Source organism: Schistocerca piceifrons, chromosome X, assembly GCF_021461385.2.
Source record: "Schistocerca piceifrons isolate TAMUIC-IGC-003096 chromosome X, iqSchPice1.1, whole genome shotgun sequence".
NCBI lineage: Eukaryota > Metazoa > Arthropoda > Insecta > Orthoptera > Acrididae > Schistocerca > Schistocerca piceifrons.
The window spans coordinates 81,410,140-81,433,379 of record NC_060149.1 but is presented as its reverse complement, the minus strand read 5'-3'; the positions used below and the strand labels follow the sequence as shown (position 1 = coordinate 81,433,379).

At 39.2% G+C, this 23,240-nt stretch overlaps 1 protein-coding gene across 5 annotated transcripts in view; it reads left to right on the top strand.

The window, feature by feature from the left end:
- The first annotated feature begins 1,596 nt into the window (after positions 1 to 1,596).
- LOC124721719 (dynamin-1-like protein) overlaps positions 1,597 to 23,240 on the top strand; it is a 105,975-nt gene continuing 84,331 nt past the window's right edge. For 3 of the 5 annotated variants that reach the window (XM_047246814.1, XM_047246813.1, XM_047246810.1), the window contains exons 1-3: positions 1,620 to 1,783; positions 1,885 to 1,987; positions 7,070 to 7,214. In XM_047246814.1, coding sequence (XP_047102770.1) covers positions 1,782 to 1,783; positions 1,885 to 1,987; positions 7,070 to 7,214 — 250 coding nt within the window. In that variant the 5' untranslated portion in view covers positions 1,620 to 1,781. Of the gene's footprint in view, positions 1,784 to 1,866; positions 1,988 to 7,069; positions 7,215 to 23,240 lie in introns of all 5 variants that reach the window. The other 2 variants (XM_047246811.1, XM_047246812.1) reach the window with 2 other exon arrangements.

Sequence of the window (23,240 nt, the reverse complement as noted above, 5' to 3'; positions counted from 1 at the left end):
TTCGACTAAGTTTTACACTTTGCGTTTGTGCTATCCGCTTTCTGAGCAGTTCACAATTTGTGTGGCCTGCTACACAACTTATGTTGCTTCATTGATTCTATTGTTTCATGGATCTCGAATCCGTTTACCCTTGAGTTACAAGCTACATAGATTAGGAAAGTGTACCTCATTTCCCAAGCAGTTTTCCAGACAATTCTGAGGTACACCCCTATTTGTTAGCGCTACATTCATTATGCATTTGAGCTTCTAGTGAGCCACTGTTTGCTATAAATTTTACGACAATTAACATTCTTTCTACTAATAATTCATTGTCAATAATTTTCATTATGCTTCATATCGAACTTTAATGTCAATCAATCAATATTGTAAAACGCAGACTTGATTTGCATTTCCAAACCTAATTGTCCTACAACAGATCTTGATGAGGTTACCTTTCAATAATAAAGATAATCGGTACATAGACAGCACACACCACAGCCTAGCTCCAACATGACACAAAACGTAGACATTTCAATATGTTTATTTTGTATAAAAACAACAAAACCTCATATGTGTAAAGAGAGGAAATATATGGAATTTTAAAATTTTTTGACAGTAGTCGACATGCTATCAATCGTTTGGCAACATACGTGTTCCTAATTATTTTCTTCTGTAACGCTAGGAGCCTCGTGACATGTGCTGAATTTCACCAGAATATGCCATAACAGTTAACTGACTCAAAGTAGCAGAGACCGACAATCTTTCTGGTGTCTATGTTTGTGGCACTTGACCAAATACACATCGCTGTCGCTACGTTTTTAAATTTACTGGATAATTTGCAACATAAATTTTTGTCGAGATTTAGGCGTAAGTACTTTGCAGACTTTGCTTCTGCGATATCCTCATCACTGCAAGTTACTTTTATGTCAATCTGTTCTCATCATTTAGTTTCACACTGCATCAGTTTAGTTTTAGTTACTTCTGGTTGTAAGCCGTTGCAATGGAACCAACATTCAAGTTTTTCTAATCTATTTTTTTGACACTTTCTGGAATTCTTTCAGTCACCTCCCTTTGTATTACAACTAATATGTCTTTAGCAAATAAAACTGAGTGAAGTGCATGTGGTAGGTCCTTTACGAAGAAAAAGGATGGATAGGAACCCAATATCGAACCTCCTGATCCTCCTTGGGAAATTGTTTTCCAATGTGAGGAGTAATTACTTGTATTTGAAGTTACGCCTCGGGAAATAGTTTTCCAGTTTGAGGAATAATTGCTTGAATTTGAAGTTACAATTTTCCCATCTGTTAAGTACGAGATGAGCCATTGGAAAGCAGTGTGCCTGATTCTATAAACCTGTCATTCGTGGACAAGCAAGGAGCTATTCACTGAATCGACTGCATGGGTCAGATCACAGAATATTTCTGTGACCTTCTTACATGTGGAATATATTTTTCAATAAATTCATTGATGGCATTTACAGTGTTTGAATTAGATCAAAATATTCAGTAATAATTCATTATTTCATATTGTAATGCCTATTTAATGTTGCTACACTCAAACTTCATATGGGGAAATTGATGATATATTTTGAAGTTCTTTGTGTTGGGTGTGTTGCCTTTTGTTTTTGACGAAGTTCTCAGGCTACGTAAGTTCAAGAGGTAAGAGGGAAGTTGTGTTTGTATTGCGAATTGTGTGTGAAAGTTTAGTTGTTTGTCAGTGTATTTACAACCTTAGAATGTTTGTTCAGATGGGTTGAATTGCCGAGAGAGAGAGGAAAAAAACTTAAGTTTTTCTTAGAGTAAATGTACGTACTTCCAGTGAGATATGTTTGAAACATAGATATGGGAGGTTTTTGTCATTTTATGAATGATTAATAGTTATATATAGAAATTCGGTGTATTACAGGATGGAGGCGTTAATACCGGTGATCAACAAACTGCAGGATGTGTTCAGTACTATTGGCGCCGACTCTATACAGTTACCTCAAATTATAGTAGTCGGCACGCAGGTATGTACAATAACTGCAGAACGGTGTTTACATCTGATGACATAAATAAGTAAGTGTTATATGTTACAGGTTCTTAGTGAACATCGAGATTAATTCTGTTGTACGCCGGTTTAAGTACGGTATATGTCGGATGATAGCGCAAGCGAATGTGATCACAAGACCGGATTTATTTTGTGAAACTGTTCTGTAGAAAATGATACTTAGTTCGAAGAAGAGCTCTGTGACAATTGCATAATTTCTTTTAAGGAGCCACATTATTGTAGCAGAAACTATTGTTGTGACTTTATATCGTTTCTTGTAAACGTCCATGGAAGGTGGCACGGTGCTAGGCCTTTCTACTTTTATGGCAGCGATTGTGTAGTTTTTTCAGTGACAGGGAATATGTGGTATTGATAACGGTTTTATTGTGACATTGTTAATATTAATTTTCATTAAAAATTTTAATGTGTTTATGTGGATGCTCCAAAACATCAAATAGCGAACAGAATTTTTTGTTTATGATCTGGCATCAGCATTATAATGTTCACATATTGATTGATAATGCATCAGAGATACCACAGTTGGGCCCTGATGCCTTTCAAATCTGCATGTGACATTTGAAGAATGTTGGTATTATCTTCATTAGGGTGCAGTGGGAACCACTCCGAATGATCAACAACCTTATCAAGTGAAGAATTTATTTTTGTACATAAATTTAAAAAGTATATCTGCAAAAATCTTCCTTATGAAGAACAGCTATCAGTGATTTAGAATGATCAATTCATTTTCAATTTAAAAAAAATGCTTCTTGGCATTATAATAAGATTACCTTTGGGAAAAAAACAACAACTAAGTTCTGCATAATCATTTCGAAATATTTCCATTTTATGTTATGCCTGTGCTATATGACTTTATCCATTGTTTTGGCATCTTTCTTACATTATGAAACTTTGAAGGTTTTTGAGGGCTTGTGCTCTGATATTTGTGATCGTGGTGTTATAGCGATCACTAGAGACACAGCACTTTGCCTCAGTTATGATGAAATATAGTGTGTTTGCTTCAAAAAATGTCCAATAGTTAATGCACAAATCTGCTTTAATTAGTTATAGTAGTGATTATATGAAAAGAAAAATGGTAATAGGCCTACTGACTGATGATCCTGAAATCCTTCGACAGGTGGTTGCTGGACAATATAAAACAATGTCAGCAATGCAACACTATGTGATTTGAACTGATTGCCATGGGCATCAACTTGCAAGCTGTTTATTCTGTGCACACACTTGGCTAGTCCAGTTAATCTACTGCAACAACCTAAAAGTTTAATGTCTCTATTCCCCCAATATTTTTTTTTTCTTCCTACTGAATCATGCCAGTACTATGTACTGTGATGCTATACATTGGCCACCACTGAATGTGTGATGATTGGATGCCATACAGTTAAAGAGAACTATGAACACTGAAAACAATATGGAACATGCAGTAGCATTGCTAAATCAGTTTGCATTTGCACTGTCACATTTGTCTTAAAAAACTAGGCATGATGTTTAAAAATGAGAACAGTCGTTACTGCGCTAGCAATTCTGGTGGAACTGTCTATAAAAGTCAGTCAGTGTAATGGAAACCTATTGAGATTAATTTGGTGCAGCAGAGAAAACTGGTTTTTCTGTACTGACATCAACCAGGATTTATAGACTACATCAGTAGTATCATCTGCAGTGCATCTGATACATATTTGATTTGGAAGATAGTGTAACCGTGATAGTATGCCATATAAGATACTTGGAGATCCTCTTTTAGTGTAACAGTGAAAAGGCGCACTGAATTCTAATAAAAGAGCAAGAAGAGAATATGGCCAGAGTCTTAGGGTCTCAGTAATTGATCTAGTTCCATTAGGCAACAATGCTTGTACAGCTGGGTGATGTCTTTGGGCAGTTGTCGTAGACATCGCCTGGTTGCATTCCTGTAAGCTATTTTAACAGTTTGTATGCTGGGGGAAAGTAAAGTTCCACATTTGTATAGTGTTTCGGTGTTGTTGGTGGTGGTCGTCTCTGGCCCCCCCTCCCAACCCCCTCTTCCCCCTACCTGTTGCCCACTGTTGTTCCATCTTTGGATGATCATCAGTGTCGATTAATTGCTGAGAGGAGGTACGCTTCACTTCCACTAACATTAAAGAACATAGGGACACACTGTAAGAAAACAGATGCTTAGCTGGGTGGATAATGTGCTTGCCTCTCATGCAAGCGGGCCTGGGTTTGATTCCTGCCCAGGTTGGAGATTTTCTCCGCTCGTGAACTGGGTGTTGTGTGTCCTCATGATCATTTCATCCTCACCACTGGCTCACAAGTCGCTCAGTTTGGTGTCGACTGCAATCAGACTTGCACTTGGCGGTCGTACTTCACCAGATGGGGCCTCCTGGCCAACAGTGCCATACTCTCGTCGTCATTTAGTGAAGCCTGATGGATAAATCGTAATAGCAGAGGGGTCAATGCAGTCATAGCCCAAGATGTTAAACGAAATATTTGGAGGTATTGTGTGGACTCACTTGCAATGTACTAATTTTATGAACTTTCAAAAGGCACACTTGGCAGGAAGTTTACAACACAGTTGCAAGGAGGAAAAGAGCTTTAATAAGTGGCTTGTTTGTATAAACACTGACATTATATTTCTGTGTAATATAAGAAATAGGACCTATATCACAACAGGCAGTTGTAGTAGAGTTATTGAATTTAATAGCAGATAATGCTGCTAAGTTCTACAACGTGTTACCAGACAGGTTCTACCATTGAGTTACACTAAAAGAATAGGAAGTTCAAGGAATAATATTGAAGTTTATGGTGAGTCATGAATAAAAAGAAAAACACCAGGGCAAAAAGGAGCTCAACATATTATGTCTTCTCCATGGGAAGATGAAAGTGATGCTTCACCAGAGTTCTGTGAAATATTCACTATCAGCTTCTTTTCTATAATTGGGAAGTTGAATGAAAGTTTTATTGGTACAACCAGATATGCAGGAGTTTTCAAAGCTGGTGTCTAGAGACAGTTAAATCACTTGTAGCTATAAGGAAGGGGGAACCTTAATTATTGAATTGCTGGAGAGTTGAAACTAGAGTGTTTATGTGCAGACCAGAGTACAGTACATTAGTGTCATTCTGTCACCTGTGTTTTTCAAGTGTAATCAATTCATTGATAGATTAAAATGCTTCTTCACGTCTCTCTATTAAAAAGGATAAAGGGATAACAAGGAATGTTATAGGCCTGTTTCCCTGCTGCAGGTTTCCAGAGATTGTTCAGAAGACAGTTTATGTGAAAGCAGGGTGGCGATTCTTCAGGAAAACCTGGAATTCCCAGGGAATTATAATTTACCTGGAAAACTTGGGGAAATGTCTGAGAATTTGAGGAATTTCATACATTATTTGGGAATTCTGTGTATTTAACATAGCACTGAAATTAAATTTTACTGAGTTTTATAAATCACAAATTTTAAAATATTTAATATTTCAAAGTGTGTTAATTGAATGCATGTTATTCCATGTTAATAATTAATGTTTTAAAACTATTGTTAGGCTACTGCTTATGGCTGGCATATAGCTCATAGGAAAGGAAAGAAAAGAAAAGTTATTATTGTGGTGACATATACCTCACTCTCACCCCACCTCACCCCCTCCTTGTAAACCATTAATTTATTTGGAGCTTCTTACCCCATCTTCCTCCTCACACCTGGAATTCTTAGGGAATTTTTTTCCAAGTTTGAGTAGTACCCTAGAAAGACTAATCTCTGCACTATTAATTCATTTTTGGGCTTGCAGTTAGTGTTCAGGAAGCAGAATAAACATGGAATGCAGTTTATTCTTTTCTCAGTAAGGCACTTTTAGGGCGATAGTAAATACCTTATTTTATTTAAGTAATGTATTTGATTATGTGGACACTGATACACTTTTGTATAAAGTGAAGCATTATGTTAAAGGGAAAGCAAACACCCACACTACATACGGTGTTAGATACAGAAATCTTATAAAAGTGAAATTTTTTACTCAGTGAAAGCATGTTATTTCCCAGTACAATAGGGAAGGAGGTAAGTAGCGAGACTGGTTGGTAATTATTATTATCAATCTTAGCATACTATATTTCTTGTAGAGGGGTCTGAGAATAGCACATTTCAGCCCAGCTAGAAATATACATTTCAATGATGGTGTATTGGCTATGTGACTAAAACGTGTGTGTGTGTGTGTGTGTGTGTGTGTGTGTGTGTGAGAGAGAGAGAGAGAGAGAGAGAGAGAGAGAGAGAGAGTTGTCAGAGCTTGGAGTAATGATGATTTGTCTATGTGGATATGACATTGTTTTTTGCATGTATATTATTGCATTTTTCCCCTTAACTTTCCATTCCAATCTTGTGAGCTGCTTCCAGGAAGCTGGGAAAAAGCCATCGATATTTGTAACTTATTATTTGGCTGTTTTTCTTTAATAACAAGGTTCTCATATTCTTTAACTGATTTCCTGGTTTCTATTTCAACTATTGGCCACAAATATTTAATTTTATTATTTGCATTCTTCATTTCAGACGTTACGCAGATCGTTTGATTTGTAATCACTTTCCTTAAGGTAGCACACCATTTCTTGATATGTGACATCTACTTATGTCATCCTCAAAATTACAGTTTCCTTTTCCTTCCACCTGATATTTGAACTCCTGATTCCGAAGCTTTTAGGCTTGCTTATGCCATGGGAAAGCAGTTATTAAAAGTTTGCAAGCAGCCATCTAGAAACACATTAAACTCAGAACTGGCATCTGTCACATTATAGCCCACTCTACCAAGCTCCCTGCAAGGCTACCTTGAAGCATTCTGTTGTCTGTTCACTCTGTTTTTCATTATACCACCAAATATAACATAATGTAGTTTTCTTTTTAAATATATATATGTTAGAAATAGTTTGTGTTTAAAATCTCTTTTCTCACCAATGAGATGTGATTTTTCATTGTTTTTAATATATAATATGATCCACATTAGAGTTGTTTGGTTTTGTGTCCTGCACTGTAAGCTCCTATTTATTTTAAAAAAAATTCTTGATGAGATGATTGTGACTGAACTCAGTCTGTTGTTACAGAGCTCGGGCAAGAGTTCAGTTATTGAGGGTATAGTTGGTCGTTCTTTTTTACCACGTGGTGTGGGCATAGTCACCAGACGCCCTCTGGTACTGCAGCTCATATATAGTCCTAAAGGAAGTACACGTCATAGGTCAGCTGAAGAAGGTAATTAATTATTATTGTAGTTGACTACACATGTACTTCTTTCATATTTGTAATAAACAAGCCCATTCCTAGAATATAAATTTTTGTATCATTACATTTAAAATAATGCTGTCAGTTATACTCCCATCACAATTTTTTTCATGTCACCCTGTAATGACAAAAAGGAGAATTTTTCTGATGTGGAAAGCTTGGAAAGAATTGGCTGATTCTTTTGCAGCCACAAGGATTGTTAGGAATACACTGTGGCAGTGTTGTCTCTCTTTGGCTGCCATTTTCACACTATTAGATATGAGGCTTTATGTCAGTGAGAGACTGACTGGAAGCAAGGACTAGTAATATTTAGTATAGAATAAAAATCCCAAAACATTACAAGGCCCAATGAAAGGTTAAAAATATTTTTAATATAGTTTGTGGTAAAATCTACTGAAAAGTTGTAGCTGCTAATCCTCGTTTATTGTGGAATCAGGCTGCAGCCAGTTTCACAAAAATGAATCACATGTTCAGGTTAAATCTTGCTGGAATACATTGAGATAGGATTTACTAGTAGTTGCATCTGCACAGCTGAGTTAGCTGTTCTTAAATGTACTATCAGGACTGCAACACTGGTTCAAATTAGTATGTCCCTCATTTATTACCCATAATTGTCTAAAATTATTGATGGATCTTTCAACCTCCATTTCCATTTGATGATAACTGGATGTGTGCCTTATAGAAAGTGGGGAAACTGTATTGGTTTAATGGCTTAATGTAAACAAGCCAAATTAACCTGAAGAGATCAGTTCATTATTGTGAAGCCAGTTGTACATTGATTCCTCAATAAATGAGAATTAGCAGCTACCAGCAGCCTGTACAATTTTTTAGAAGACTTTACAACAAACATTTTTTATAAATGATTTCTTATCTATCTATAGACAAAGCTGCAGTTGCTCACATAGAAAACTTAAATGTTTAGTGAAATGGTCAAACTGTACAAAGATATTATAGTGTGTGTAACACTCCCTTGTAGCATCTATGCCGACCATGCTTTAAGCTGAATAATAGTATTAAAAGCAACAATTTATTGAAAAAGGGTACATTGAGCCAAACCATAACAACTCTGATTACATCTGGTTGTGGGAGATATTGCCAAATATCTGTAGGTGTGCATGTACAGATACACCACTTTCAAGATAAATGCTAAGGTTGCACTGGACTCACATTCAGGATGATGATGGTTCAAATACCTGTCCCACCATCCAGATTTAGGTTTCCTGTGATTTCCCTGATTCCCACCAGCTAAATCCGTTGTTGTGAAGGCACTGGAGCAGATGAGATATGGAAATGGAGGAAAACTCCATAGTTGTTACGACATCTTTAATGCTTTAAAAGCAGTCAAATAGATTTAGTCCAGAAGATGCAGTATATAATGCTTCTTCTACAAATGCTGGAGGAAATAATAATCTGAATACACATGGGAAGGAAATGAAATGAGGTAGTGGATAAAACACCAAAAGCAGCAAGCCTCTAAATCCCTGCTGTTCACTTAATGTCCTCCTACAGAGGAGAATTAGTGCACGATGAACTGATGTCAGTGAGGTCACAATCTACCTACTTAACACCTCTTTCTAATATTATAGGAAAGACAAAGGTAATTCTTAGTTGTCTTTCTGTTGGGCATTGTCCTTGTAAATGTTTCTACTTCCTCTGATAAGAAGGCTGCGTGGAATGCATTACTTGCATAGTTCTCACTGTGTACAATATTTTAGCTTCCTGTGTACTATGCTAAGGATATGAAAACTTTTGAGATTACCTTTAATTTTTATTTGTGATTTGTTCATTCATTCATCTAAGGATAATCTCAGAACTGTGCAGGATTTGTCGTCATAATACAGTGAAAGTAAATGGCTGAAATGTAGACTTGCATGTAGTACATAAGGATGTTTTTACGGAGGTAGGATAGGTGATAATAGGGCAGATGATAATGAGATGACTGTGATATAGATGTTATAATTTTATATAACATCAGAATAGCTGTAGTTTAAAGGGGCAGATAATTAAATGTGTTTTAGAGTGGCTGATTTACTTTATGAAGTGTGTGATCTATTGACCATATCTACATGCTGAAATGTTTGATCAGAAGTTCAGATGTTTTTTTTTTATGGACTAAAATATGTTTTAAGAGAGTGGTGAATTTGTATGCAATATTTTAAATACTATATGGAGGACAGTCTCTTTTTACCTAGCTTAAAATTTTTAATTACTTTCATCCCATTATTTCAGAATATGCTGGGGACCTTGATGCTCAGTACCCTAAAATTAAATATGCCCATACTACACTAATATGAACCGTGGTTTGTTTGTGTATGACAAAGTAGGACATTTAATGTATGTGACTCGCTGGCCACTGTTTTCTCTGTATAAACAGTTGCATAGTTCTGCCAACATCCAATGTGAATAAAATTTTGCTTAAAGATCTACATCTACATTGATACTCCGCAAGCCACCCAACGGTGTGTGGCGGAGGGCACTTTACGTAATTTTTTTATATTTTTGAAGAATGTAGTAGAAAATGTACACATTGGTTCCTTCAATAACGCTACAGCATATTTCCTTCCTCGTATTGGCTAACAGAACGTGTTATATTTCTAATGACCTCCGTCGATAGAGATGAACTCCAATCGAACTTTCTTCTCTCCTTCTGATCCATCAGTAATACAGAGTTACAGTATATCCCTTGCTGAGGAATGAAAATGTTGTGGATCTGCATAGAAACGAAAACGATTCTCCTATTGACATAGGCTCTTACCTGACATTGACTTTCATCTACATTCAGATGCTGTGTGTGTGTGTGTGTGTGTGTGTGTGTGTGTGAGGTGGGGGGGGGGGCACGCACTCACTTCACGACAGCACCAGTGATTGTATGAAAGCAAGGTTGAGAACATCCTCTTACCCTCTACTATCTGTAACTCTGAATTAATGTAATGAATGTTTCACTTACTGTAGACTGATGGACTTGTCTCATGTGAAGCCCCCAGGCACTGATTGAATTTATAAGAAGATATCCAACATTACAGATACATCTCTGCAGTTTTGATACACATTGTAAACCCGGGGCCAAAGTATCGTAGCTTGCTGGTAGAGGAATCAAAACAAAGTTGCACAACCCATTAATAATGCGGAGTTTGTGTGGTAATTCATTTTCTGCTTTTTTGGGGAACAGTTATGTAAAAATCCTTGCTAAGTTAGTGGAAATGTACAGCAACAGTATATCTTCGTGACACAGTGGTTACACTTCACCACTGCCAATGTGGCAAACAAGTCTGAACGGTGTACAGCAATGTGGTAGACCCTCGCTTTGTGAAGAATTGGGAATTGCAAGAGAAGTGGAAGCCCTGGTGCTGAAAGACCAGTGTGTCACATTTGAGACAGAAGTGGAAAAAGTGAAAAAAATAGTAATGGATGAGTTTTCAGTGTCATGCATGACATTTTGAACATGATGATCACCACGCACTGGTATCTATGAGTACTCATCCTCATTCGTAGAGCCCACCGAACCAAGGCATTGGCAGAAGAGATTGCATTGGTGTCAGCACAATCCAGGTGATGTCTTTAGTTGGTAGTCGCTATGCTGGGTGTTTCACTGTGGTCCCACGACAAAGGAGCAAAGCAGACAATGAAAAAGTGGAGTTTTCGCTGGCGAAAAAGATGAAGGCATGACAATCATCGGGCAAGGTAATGCAGAGTGTTTTATGAAACTGCCATAGTGCGTAGCTATCAGATTTATGATCGTAAGGGGTAAAATGCTACGAAAAATCTCCTGATGAGGTTACGGGAGTCTGTCGAGGTGAAGTATTGTGAGAAAATATCGAAGGAGGTGTTTCTTATCGACCACAACTCTTTAGCTTAATGTTCCATGAACGTAGATAACTGCGTCAGTAATGTTGACTTAATTGTCTATGGGATGGAAGCTAAAAACATTTACTGTCACTTTAATAAGAATAATAAAATTGTTTCTGATGTATTGGTCAGATTTGAACAATGTTAGGTTGGACGTAGCCGCAGCAGTCTAAATAAGCCTCCCCACCACAAATATCAAATAGTTATTCAGTAATAAAGTTCATTCTCCTATTTCATACTTACTAAGCATAAACTGCTGACAAAATTCAGCCCCCAGGGGCTCAGCATTTGGTTGCTGGGTACAGGCTTGGTGACCCCAGGTTCCTGAGCTGGGGACTGGTAAGCACCATCAGTCCTCTGTTACTGTAAGCTCTGGGCATGCTTCAGTAACCACCATGCGGTGATTTCGGATATCGGGGACCTCAGCTTTATTGCCTGGGTCGCGAGGAAGGTACATACCTCTATTAAAAAAAACCACCTTAACCTCAGAGTGTGCTACGTGCTGATTAGGTGAGTAGCTGTTGAGGTAAAACAGTCTCTAGTGGGCAACCTCTGGGGCTCCTGTTGCCCCCCAGTTCTATAAGGCTTGCTCAGGCATGCAGGGTTTTGCCCGGGTCAACGGTTGTTTCCCTAGTATCTCATGGGATCCCTATAGAACGGCCTCATCAAACTGCTGCTCCTGGGGGCACGGGTGTACTGTCAGGTGTACCTACACCCACTCATCAAAGAGAGTTCTGTTGGTCAGTCCTCCTGAAAAGAAGTGTCAGAGTCATAGTAACAGGGCATTAGTGTGCCATAACACTTTCATTGTAATCAAGTGAACAGGAGGAACCTTGGAGAAGGTCTCCCCTTTCTATATTCACAAGGTGTTGGAAGGTATTGCTGGGTCTCTAAAAAGTGTCAAACGACTTAGCAGTGGAACACTTCTAGTTGAAACTGCTAATTCAAACCAAGTATCTAAGCTTCTGGGATGTAAGGCCTTAGCTGACTATCCAGTCGAGACTGAGTTGCATAACACCCTTAACTTTAGTAAGGGCGTGGTTACCTGCTGTGATATAATGGGGGTGGACCCTGTGGAGTTAATGTGAAGAATGGAAAAATATAGGCATCACGGAAATACAGAACTATATGAGGAGAGTGAAGGGCAAATTGGAAAAATCTGCAACATTTACTTGAGCGTTTGGTAATCCAGAATTACCTGACATATCCTTGCAGGCTATATTCGCCTTGAGGTTCGCCCATTTGTTCCTAACCCAATGCAGTGCTTCAGATGTCAGAGATTTGGCCATACCACTATGGGATGTAATGGGAGTGTTACGTGTGGCAATTGTGAAGGCTCAGCTCACGAATTGGACAACTCTTGTACACTGCTCCAGAGATCACCAAGTGCAGAGCAGAAAGTGTGATGTTTACAATGAGGAAAGGAAAATTCAGGAGTCAAAAGTCAAGAGATTCTTACCATGTGCTGAAGCTAAAAAGCTTTCAAAGATAAGTGACCACCTGTTTTTGCTACTTCTGTTGCATCAGCCCTTAAGATGCCAATTGCCAAGTGCAATACCTCTGCACAAACTCAGATCACAGATGTTGTTGGTGTACCTGTGGGGGAAACGCTACATTTGAAACAGAAGTCATTCAGAAGCAATTGGCAATGGGCTTACCACACAAGCCAGATACCACTTCCCACCATCAGATGCCTACTAAGATGTCCCCTCAATCCAGGCAACCAACTCCTCCCATAAGTAAAGAAAAATGCCCTTCAAATAGTTCAAAGTCAAAGGAAATGGTAGGTAAACCTTTGGATTGGCAAGCTCTCTCCTTCTCTGATTGGGACTATGTCTCCCCCCCCCCCCCCCTCCCCGCCCAACCTCCCCAGTAAATCCCTGCCTCCAAGGGAGAAAGAAAAGAACAACCTTCGCTAAATAGTGGCTTCCACAGGGACTTCTCTGTTGCAGTGGAATTTAAATGGATATCAATCACATTTGGAAGAATTCAGCTCCTGGTGTAGGAGAAACAGTTCTGCATATGCTTACAAGAAACGCATCTTAGTCACTGACAGCTGCATTATGCAGTTACCACCTCTATGGGAAGGACGGTATTACTGGAGGCAGGGCTAAAGATGGAATGGCTGTTTTCATTGATGACAGATGCCACTTCTCTCCTGTCCCTCTTACCACGATCATACAAGCAATTGCTGTGCACGTTCTATCATGCTTTAACGTCACAGTGTGTTCTTTGTGTCTTCCACCTAATGATGCTTTGGATGCAGATGCACTGCCAGAACTCCTACATGCACTCCCACGCCCGTTCCTAGTTGTGAGGGACTTCAGTGCACACAGTAAACTGTGGGGCTCCAGGGATCAGATGATCGAGCGATTCTTCCATTCTGAGAATATCTGCCTTCTGACTGCGGGTCAGATGACACACTTTTCCACAGCTACAAGGTCTTTTACAGCCATTGACCTTTGTTTTTGTTCCCCAGCTATTACAGACTCAATTTAATGGGAAGTGGCTACGGATTTACATTCTGGTGACCACTTCCCAGTGTGGATCCATCTGCCGACTAGAACGGTGGCTGACAGAAGACCATGAAGATGAAGATGGATGATACAAAGGACAAATTGGTTGCAGCACAGTTGACACGCTGTTTTTGTACAAAAGGATTGTGCACAGGAGATAGTGGCCCATATCACTTGTGAGATCCAATGGGCTGCCACAGCATCCATCACCCAGTGTAGTAACCACCTCAGACGATGGCCTGTACCTTGGTGGAATGACAACTGTTGATTGGCAGTCATAGCCAGACGAACAGCTGTCTGGGACTTCAAACAACATCCAACTAAAGAAAACCTTCATGCTTTAAGATATGCGAGGTGAGTGATGAAAGAACTGAAGAGGACTTCCTGGAAGGAATTCAAGACTTCCATTAGAAGTTCCACTTCCACTGCAGAAGTTTGGGGCTCAATAAGACAGATTTCAGTTTTGGGTAGTACCCATCCCCTTATGGCCTTGTCAAGTAGTGGACCTTGGTGGACACGCCAGAGCACATGGCTCATGTTTTAGCTGAACACTTTTTTACTGTCATTATATCATCTAGACAAGTTTCTGGTTTTGAGGTGTTCCGTAGTACTGCAGAGTTGAGGAAGCTCAATTTATTCTTGCATAATGAGAAAGTTTACAACCTTCCATTCTCCACATTGGAACTGGAATCAGCTTTGTCTGCAGCCAGACACACTGCTCCAGGCCCTGATGAGATCCATTATGCCATGCTTCATCACCTGTGCCCTGAAACAAAAGGACAGCTTCTTTCTTGTTTCAATGAGATCTGGTTTGATGGACAGTACCCCGTGACTTGGAAGGGGGCAGTATTAATTCCATTCTCTTACCAGTGGTATGGCTAAGACTCTTGAATCCATGGTTAACCACCACCTCATATGGCCGCTAGAGTCCCGAGGTTACCTGAGCTGCTCCCAGTGTGGTTTCAGGTGCTACTGTTCTACCCTTGACAACTTAATTCTACTGTAGACAGCGATACAGTAGTCCTCCTTATGCTGAAACCGTTTGGTTTGTGTGTTTTTGACCTCAAAAAATCATGTGACAGTACTTGGAGGTACAACATTCTTTGCCAACTTCATGAATGGGGACTACGTGGATGCCTGGTACTTCTTATGCAATCCTTTCTCGGCGACTGGCGTTTTAGATACTGTGTTGGAGATGCCTTGTCTGACTGCTTTGTTCAAGAGAATGGGGTCCCCCAAGGCAGTGTCCTCAGTGTCAAAATTGTTTGCCATCACTATCAATGGCATCTCCTCCACAGTCAGGAGCCCTGTCAAATGCTCTTTGTTTGTGGAAATCTGGGCCAGGACAACAGGTTTTCAGTGCTCACCAGAGAAGATTACATGTGTCAATTTTACCCATGCTCATCAAAGTTTCAACCAACCAGTGCTCATAATGGGGGACGATATTTTATGTTTTCAAGAAACTCGGTTTTCGGTTTATTCTTTGACTCAAAATTAACTTGGCTCCCACACCTGAAAAACCCATCATCAAAGGACTTAGTCATTGACTATTTTGAAATGCCTTAGTGGAAAAACATGGGGAAGTGACAGGTCCCCCCTCCTGCAGTTTTATAGGACATTTGTTCAGTCATGTTTAGATTATGGTAGTGTGGTCTACAGATCAGCCCATACTTCCTAACTCAAGATGCTAGACGCTGTCCACTGTGGGGGCATTCGGATATTGACTGGAGTATTTCAGATCAGCTCAGTTCAGAGTCTGTGTGCAGAGGCTGGTGAACCACCACTATGGATTTGGCGACATATCCTTGTAGCTTGACAGGCACTGAAAATCTCTCTGTCGTCACAGTCATTGACATATAGTGCAGTGGTCCAACACACCTTTGAATGGCTGTTCAGGAATCATTCTTATGGGACCAAGCCATTTGGGATACATGCTACAGACTGTCTCAAGGATCTGGATCTACTGGACGTCAAAATACACAGCCAGGGATGGAATGCATTGCCGCCTTGGTGTCTTCAGAGGCCCAAAGTGATTTTAAGCTTGACACAGTACAAGAAAACTTGTACACCAGATTATGTTTTTGCAACTGTGTTTTTGTCCATTTTAAGTATGTACCACAGTTTTATCATTGTTTATACAGGTGGAGTCCAACAAGCCTTTGTCCTTGGTTGTTCTGCAGTTTTCTCTGATAGGGTTTTTAAAGTGCGTCTTTCGGAACAGTTTACAAGTTATGATGCGGAATTATATGGCATTCTAATGCCACTGAAGAGGATTCACATACCTGGCCACATTGAGATACAGGGAAACAACATGGCCGACAAAGCCACCTAGGAAGCATATTGGGATGATGCTGTCCATCGGTGTCCCATCCTGTTACACGCTATCATCTCATTTTTCTGACAGATGGAGCATGCATCAGTGGGAGACTGAATGGTTGCAGGTAACAGAAGACAAACTGTGGTCTCTCAAATTGACCACACAAGCATGGTGGACTTCACGTCAGCCTCACCGCTGGAAGGAGGTTCTTCTTACCAGACTGTGCATTGGACATAGCCCTTTAACACATGACTTTCTCTGCCAGTGGGAGGATCCATCACTCTGTGAAGTTCGTGGTGTGCCACTTTCAGTTCAGCATATTTTGGCAATGTGTGGCCTATATACTGATATTAGGACAGCCCTCAGTCTCGATGGAAATCTGCCCACCATCCTCACAGATACTGATTTCAGTGTTGCAAGAATGGTGAAATTTTGTGAACTGTCAGGCCTCATCTCTAAATTAGTGGGGAAGGGAGGCAGACTTTAATACATTATAAACATGCTCTGCATCTGGGGACAGCCTTCGTCCCCACCCGTGAAATTGGCATGCCGACTTTTCATCAGGGTGCTGATGACAATGATGTTGCGTGCCCCTCACCTCAAATAATCATCATCATCATCATCAGACTCAACGTTGAAGTTAAGTGAATCGAAAATAGTTCAAGCCCTCAGTATAGTGGTTAACAAACACACCATAAAATTAATATAACTGGACAATACAACAAGTGTTGATTGTTTGAAGTCAAATGAACACTAACACAGTAAAATGCAAGTCTGAAGAGACACGATGTGATGATCCTAAGCGTCGGCCAGTGTGGAATTGAACAGAGTCTCCACTAACAGACAGAGTTAGACTTGATGCATGTAATTCAAAGTTCAATCTAGATTGACACGCAAAAAATTCAAGTTCATCTGGACTACTGGCAGAATAAATTGGAGTCTAGAATACTGTGGATTTTTCTGACTTCCTACTGAACTAATGCAGAATATTTCTGAGTATCATACCCATTGTCACAGAAAACTTCTGAGTTCAAAAGTGTGCAGCTGGACTGCCACCCGAACCTACATAGGTCTTAGCTCTGCAACTCCATCCAGAACAGTGCTCTTGAGGCCAGATGGCCACCACCTGTAATAAATTTGGCATCCTTTTCTCCAGAAATTCCAAGCTTCTATGTCACATGACTTCGAACAAGTTAGTTAGATCTTTAGACAATAATGCAGTCCTAACAGGGTGTGCCTTTAGATGTGCACTAAAAATCTGAATAAAATGACATATTACATTTAATTCTAGAAAATGCACACTGCTCACAAATTGAAGGTAAAAAAAATGCATATTTTAATTGCAGTAATTAAATGCGGTTTATGCTTTCTTTGCCTTGAGTGCTTATTGTAAGGCACATATGCATCTCTCTTTCATTTGAATTGATATATTCTTTCCACTGCTGCAGTCAGGTTTAATGTAACTCAAACCATTTTTAAATTAAAGTTAAAACTGTACAAAATAATAAACAATTAATTAAAATAACAAACACGCAAATCTTATCAACAAAGTGTTGGTGATATATATGTGTCTGCCAACACGTACTGACTTGCTGGTAGTGTAACTGTTTTGGCCTACAAAATATGCTGATTTTAACCAAATTTATCATTAAACCATGGCTCATAGGTTAATTCTTTATGTAATAGAACACATAACTAGCTCAGTCAATGCGTATTGATGAGCAGTGCTAACTTATATGTCAATCTTTTTTGTGCAATTAAAATGAAAGTGCTTGTTAATTATTTACTAAATTTCTGTTAAATTAACCTTCTCAGCACTGTAACTTCCCTTACACATCATCTGAATAGCAAATCAATGTATCTTTTGATTCATTCTTTTTCTCCTCTTCAAAATGGTGTATCGTGCTTTATTGTAATTATGAATGCTATTCATCCCTGTGTGATGTCAGTTGGGCAGATGTGTCACATCTGGTTAGTGCACAGATCTGACAGTTCCATGTAATTTCAGCCATGCCACTCCACGGTACACCACACCCTCCAGTCAGCTGTCAGAGCCACACCAGCCTGGTCTCTGCACCACAGCGTGCCTAATTCAAATGCCATGCTCGACCAAAATCAATCACTTCAGCTCAAGTTGTAGTGCATTGTGACACACCATTCAGAGCAGGACACAGTTGCATGTGCTGCTTCTTTGGGCTATCAAATTTTGCTTCACCCCTGTGTTGTTCTGATATGGCAGTTAATGACTTGTTTCTCTTTCCTCAGATCAAGAAACTATTCTGTGGCAGTCATTTTCAGAGTGATGATTGATGGTGATTTTTGAGATGTGACCTTGTGAAAAGCCAAATTACAGACTTCTGTAACCAAGGTCTTCACCAAGTCGTTCACCAGTGTGTGAAAATGTCACACTGGAAGTGTAATATGTACAGATGGACTAAGACCATAACTAAGTTTCTCACAGCTTGATTTTTTTCCAGATGATAATTTAAACTTTGTGACCCACCCTTGTGTATGGCAATGACCTGATTTCACTGTGACAAGTACTGTGTTTAAATAGCCATTGGATCCTCCCATTTCACTCATGGCTTGCAATCACAGTGGCTACTGCAACTCCAGTGTCAACCGCAATCTGCACAAGTCAACATTGCTGTACATTCTATGCTGGCCAGAGTGTTAATTTAATCACAACTGCTTCTGACTAGCAGGGATAAAATATGGTACAGCTAATGCCTATTGCAGACATAGAGGTATATTTTTATGAGTGCTGAGTTAATAATGGCTGCATTGTATATGAATCAGTGTGACCTTCATACCTTCAAATGATGTACTTAGTGCACTGTGAGAAAATCTGATGAGCCACTGGAGTGTTATAGGACTAGGGCAATCTGTAGATATTGGATAACTGCCAGTAGCAATCTTATGGAAGTTAGTAATGCTACAAAACGTGTATTATGAGCACAGCCACAGTCAGCTGTTTCTGTTGCTGTTGTTCATGCACTCGTAGAACATGTGTATTAGTGCCATTGCCCCATTTGGAGTGTGTATGGAGCAGAATGTGACCTAACTGAGTTTTGCATATATGAATGCCCTTGCACAACATTGGAAACCATTTCAGTGTTACTTATTAAGGCCCAAGTTGATTTTATATATGTTTGAGTGTAGAAAGTATTGCATTCCACTTTTAATTTTTAAAACAGTTTTACAATATTTTATGTAAGTATTGCAGTTTTAAGTTTTTGTTTTGTGACAAATTTGAACAAGGGGACACAGTCAGCTGCTACACCACTTTCCTTCACAATATATTTCGGATTTAGCAACTTGATGAGTATATTACGTTGGTTGCCAAACTTAACACTCTTTAGAGTGTGTAGGAGCTAATAAATTGGTCCAAAACTTCCTAGATGCTCCTTTCTTCGCAAAGGGAAAGGAAGAGAGTGCCGTTTGGCTGGATATTGGCCCATATGGGAATTGTGGGTAGGTAGTTATTGCAGCCATGAAGGTGTGGAGTTCAAATTGTGTAGGTAACTATGTTGTCCTACTACACATAGTGATAATGAGATGTAGAAGACACTTCTTGGGTCAGTGGGTTTGTTACTGGCTGGAGGTGAGTAGTAATATGTTATGGATTGGCCAAGCAGATATGATAAAGTTGCTCTCAATAGACACTGCCTGTTGATGTGTGAGTTCCTCCTCTATTTTTAGTTAGAATGCATGAACACAACATTAATTTTAAAATTTTATGTGATGTTAGGACTCCCCCCTAAATGGATAGTATGAAGGTTTTAATTTCTAATGCACTGGCTGGGATGGTCAGACAAAGTTTTTTATGTTAATGATCAGCTAGGCTCATGTGCATGAAAAACTGTTTCATATGCTTTGACCTTTTATTAGTCTTCAAATTTTGTGACTTCTGAGAGTGGTCAAAGTAGCAGTGAAGTACACATAGTTGAGAAGGCAAGTAAATGTCATTAATTTGTGATTTTAGGAGCAAAGGCAATAAAGTAGAACTGGAATTATTTTCTTTGTGAGAGAATAATAAAGATACAATAAAAATTAAAGTTTTAATTGTATGGATGGATTACAAGGGAAAAAATCACCAGTTCTTTTAATTATTTCTACACACTGAAATATAGGATTGAATCAGTCATCAGAATATTGAAAAATTAATGAAGTTTATAACTGCAGTAACAAATTTACTATTGTTGGCCCTGTTTATGTACATGATGATCCCAACATATTTTCACCATAAATATAGTGTGTATTCAACAAGCATTGATGTACAATTTTATTTTGCACCCCAAATCCATTTGCATTATACTCTGTCCATCGTTTATTCCTTTAAGAACCAGTCACCAAACTGTTCTTCTTTTTTTTCCAAATACCATCAGCATTCATGGCCCTACATATAAGAGCTAATCATCTTTTAACAAAATCATTGTGCTTGTGAAATTTCTGGAGAGCTACAAACTTAGTGGTGTTCTGGAACATTGTGTGAGTATGAGTAAGTATCACCATTAGTTGTCACGATACAGCAATTATCTCTTCAGTGACTGAAGTAAGGAGTGAGGCTGCAGGTGCATCTGTTACTCTCTGAATTACCCTTGTGGTGCTTCACATTGCACAACTTTCCTACAACTGAAGTTAAATTATTATATAAATTTTGTATACTAATGTAGTTGCCTAGCAAGATGACATTTGAGTTGCATTTGGGAAGTGTGGGATTAAAAGTCCCATGTAGCCATTTCGATTAAAGTAATTTGTGATTTCCCTTGAGTTGCAGGATGCTTATTTGGAAAAGGACATGGCTGACTTGCTTCTCCCATGTAGTGCATTGTGATCTTGAGGTTCTTCTCTAATGACCTTGTGTGTGAGAGATTACACTCATGTCTTCCTTCCTTCCACTAGCCTAAGACAGAATTCTTTTGTGGCTGAAAGTAAATAAATTTTGGGATAAACTCTGAATTGCCAAAACTTGGGTAGATTAAGAGGCCTACTTCCATAGCTGCGTGGTCAGCACATCTTTTTTGACTGCCCTGCAGAGGATCAGAGTTAAATTACTCTTACTGCCAGGGATGTTTCCTTGTTGGAAGGCGTGGAACAGAGTCCACTTAGCCACTTAGTCTTGTTATGCCAATTGAGGATATACTTGAATAAGAAGTAGCGGCATCGACGTCTGGGAAGCCAACAGTGGCCTTGCAGGGTGATGTGTTGACTCCGTCCCCATCTGTACCACATCCAAATGATGCCTTATGACAACTGATTTGCATTGTGTGGTCTTCTGAGCTTGATCAAGGAGTTTAGGTTAAAAATAAAGTAGTCTGAAGTACGTTGTTTTTTTTCTGTTGTAATATTAAGATCATGTTTAATAAATGTTGCTTTTGTCATCAGCTAGTCATCCTAGAATGTGAGCATTGCTGTTTCACTAGCATTATTGAAATATCAGAAATAAAGTGAAATTTGTGATTGGATTCAGGTAGGGAGGTGCAACACGTTATCTTGGATGGAGAGTCGTCGTCGGGTATAGAAGTAAGTTCCCAGGAAAGTGTGTTCGGACCCTTGCTGTTCATGTAGTGTATTAATGACCTCATAGACAATATTAATAGTAAATTCAGACCTTTTTTTCTGAGATGGTGAGTACTCTATAATAACGTATTTTCTGAAAGAAGCTGCACAAGTATTCTGTCAGGTGTGAAGATTTGCAGCTAGCTGTAAATGTTCAGAAATGTAAAATTGTGCATTTCACGAAATGAAAAAATGTGGTACCCTATGACTATATAGTCAGAGAGTCACAGTTGGAATCTGCCAACTCATAAAAATACTTGGGTGTAGCATTTCCTACAGATATGAAATGGAATGGTCACATAGGCTCACTTGTCAGTAAAGTAGAAGGTAGACTTTGGTTTATTGGTAGAATACCGGGGAAATGCAGTCAGTCAGCAAAGGAGATGCTTTCAAATCACTCACATGACCCATTCTAGACTATTGCTACAGTTTGTGGGACCTGTACCAAGTAGGACTAACAAGGGATGGTGAACATCTATGGAGAAGGGCAGCATGAATAATCACAGTTTTGTTTGACCTGTGGGAGAGTGTGCACAGAGATACTGAAGAAACTGAACTGGCAGACTCTGGAAGATAGATGTAAATTATGCTGAGAAAGCCTATGTACAGTATTTAAAGAACCACTTTAAATGATGGCTCTAGGAATATTCAGCAGCCTCCTACATACTGCTCGCGCAGGGATCAAGAGTAGGAGATTAGATTATTTACAGCACACAAAGAGGCATTAACTCAATCATTATTCCCACACTCCATACATGAATTGAATGGGAAGTGGCTTGTGGAGTACAGATGTAGATAAGAGTATTTGATTATGCTCTCTCGTGTATCTGTAGAAAACACTCTCAAAGACCATATTACAGCCGACAATTATGTGAACAGTTTAGGTGATCAGGTGCACCCCATGATTCACATGTTGTTACCTAACAGTGACACCATATTTCAGGATGATAATGCACCCATTTACACAGCCAGGATAGGCTGGAGCATGCAACTGATCTACAGTGTCTTCCCTGGCCAGCACAGTCTGCAGACTTGAACATTATCGGACTCTTGTGGGTGTCATTGGAGTGCAGACTCCGGAGCAGATTTCTGCCTCCCTCATCACTACAGGATTTAGAAGGGGTTCTGATCGAAGAGTATGAGAACAAGGGCATTATTTTAATGTCCCAGTGGCAGAGTTAAAAATGTATATTTGGAACTGATTGTGTAATAGGAGAGGTGTAGAACAGATGATACAAGAAGAGTTGGGATATCAGATTATGAGTAATTGTTAAACTAAATTTGGTTAAAGCAACATAGAAGCCTTCAAAACTACAAGGGCATTCTGCAAAGTAATGCCTGTGAATTTTTTTTATCTGAAAACTCTTCTAGCTTTTTAAATAAAACAGACATTATTAACATTCTTCATCTTTATTCTTCGTGTCTACATACATATTTCTCAACATAGTCACCTTGGCAATGAACGCATTTCTCCCAACAAGAGAGCAGTGTGTTGATGCTCTCACCATAGAATGTTTGACTTTGTTGACGGAACTGCAGCCTCACCTCTGCTTGCACCACTTTGTCACTATCAAAGTGAAGTCCTTGAAGTTGTTATTTAAGTGTTGGAAACATGACACTGTCATACTAAAGGAAAGGGTGCTCCGTTTATGGACGAACTCTTTGTGTTCAAAGCTCAATTATAACCTGCTGTTTCTCATGCTCTGACATAGTTACATTACACTGCCATGTTACACACTGCAATTCGGGGTCCTA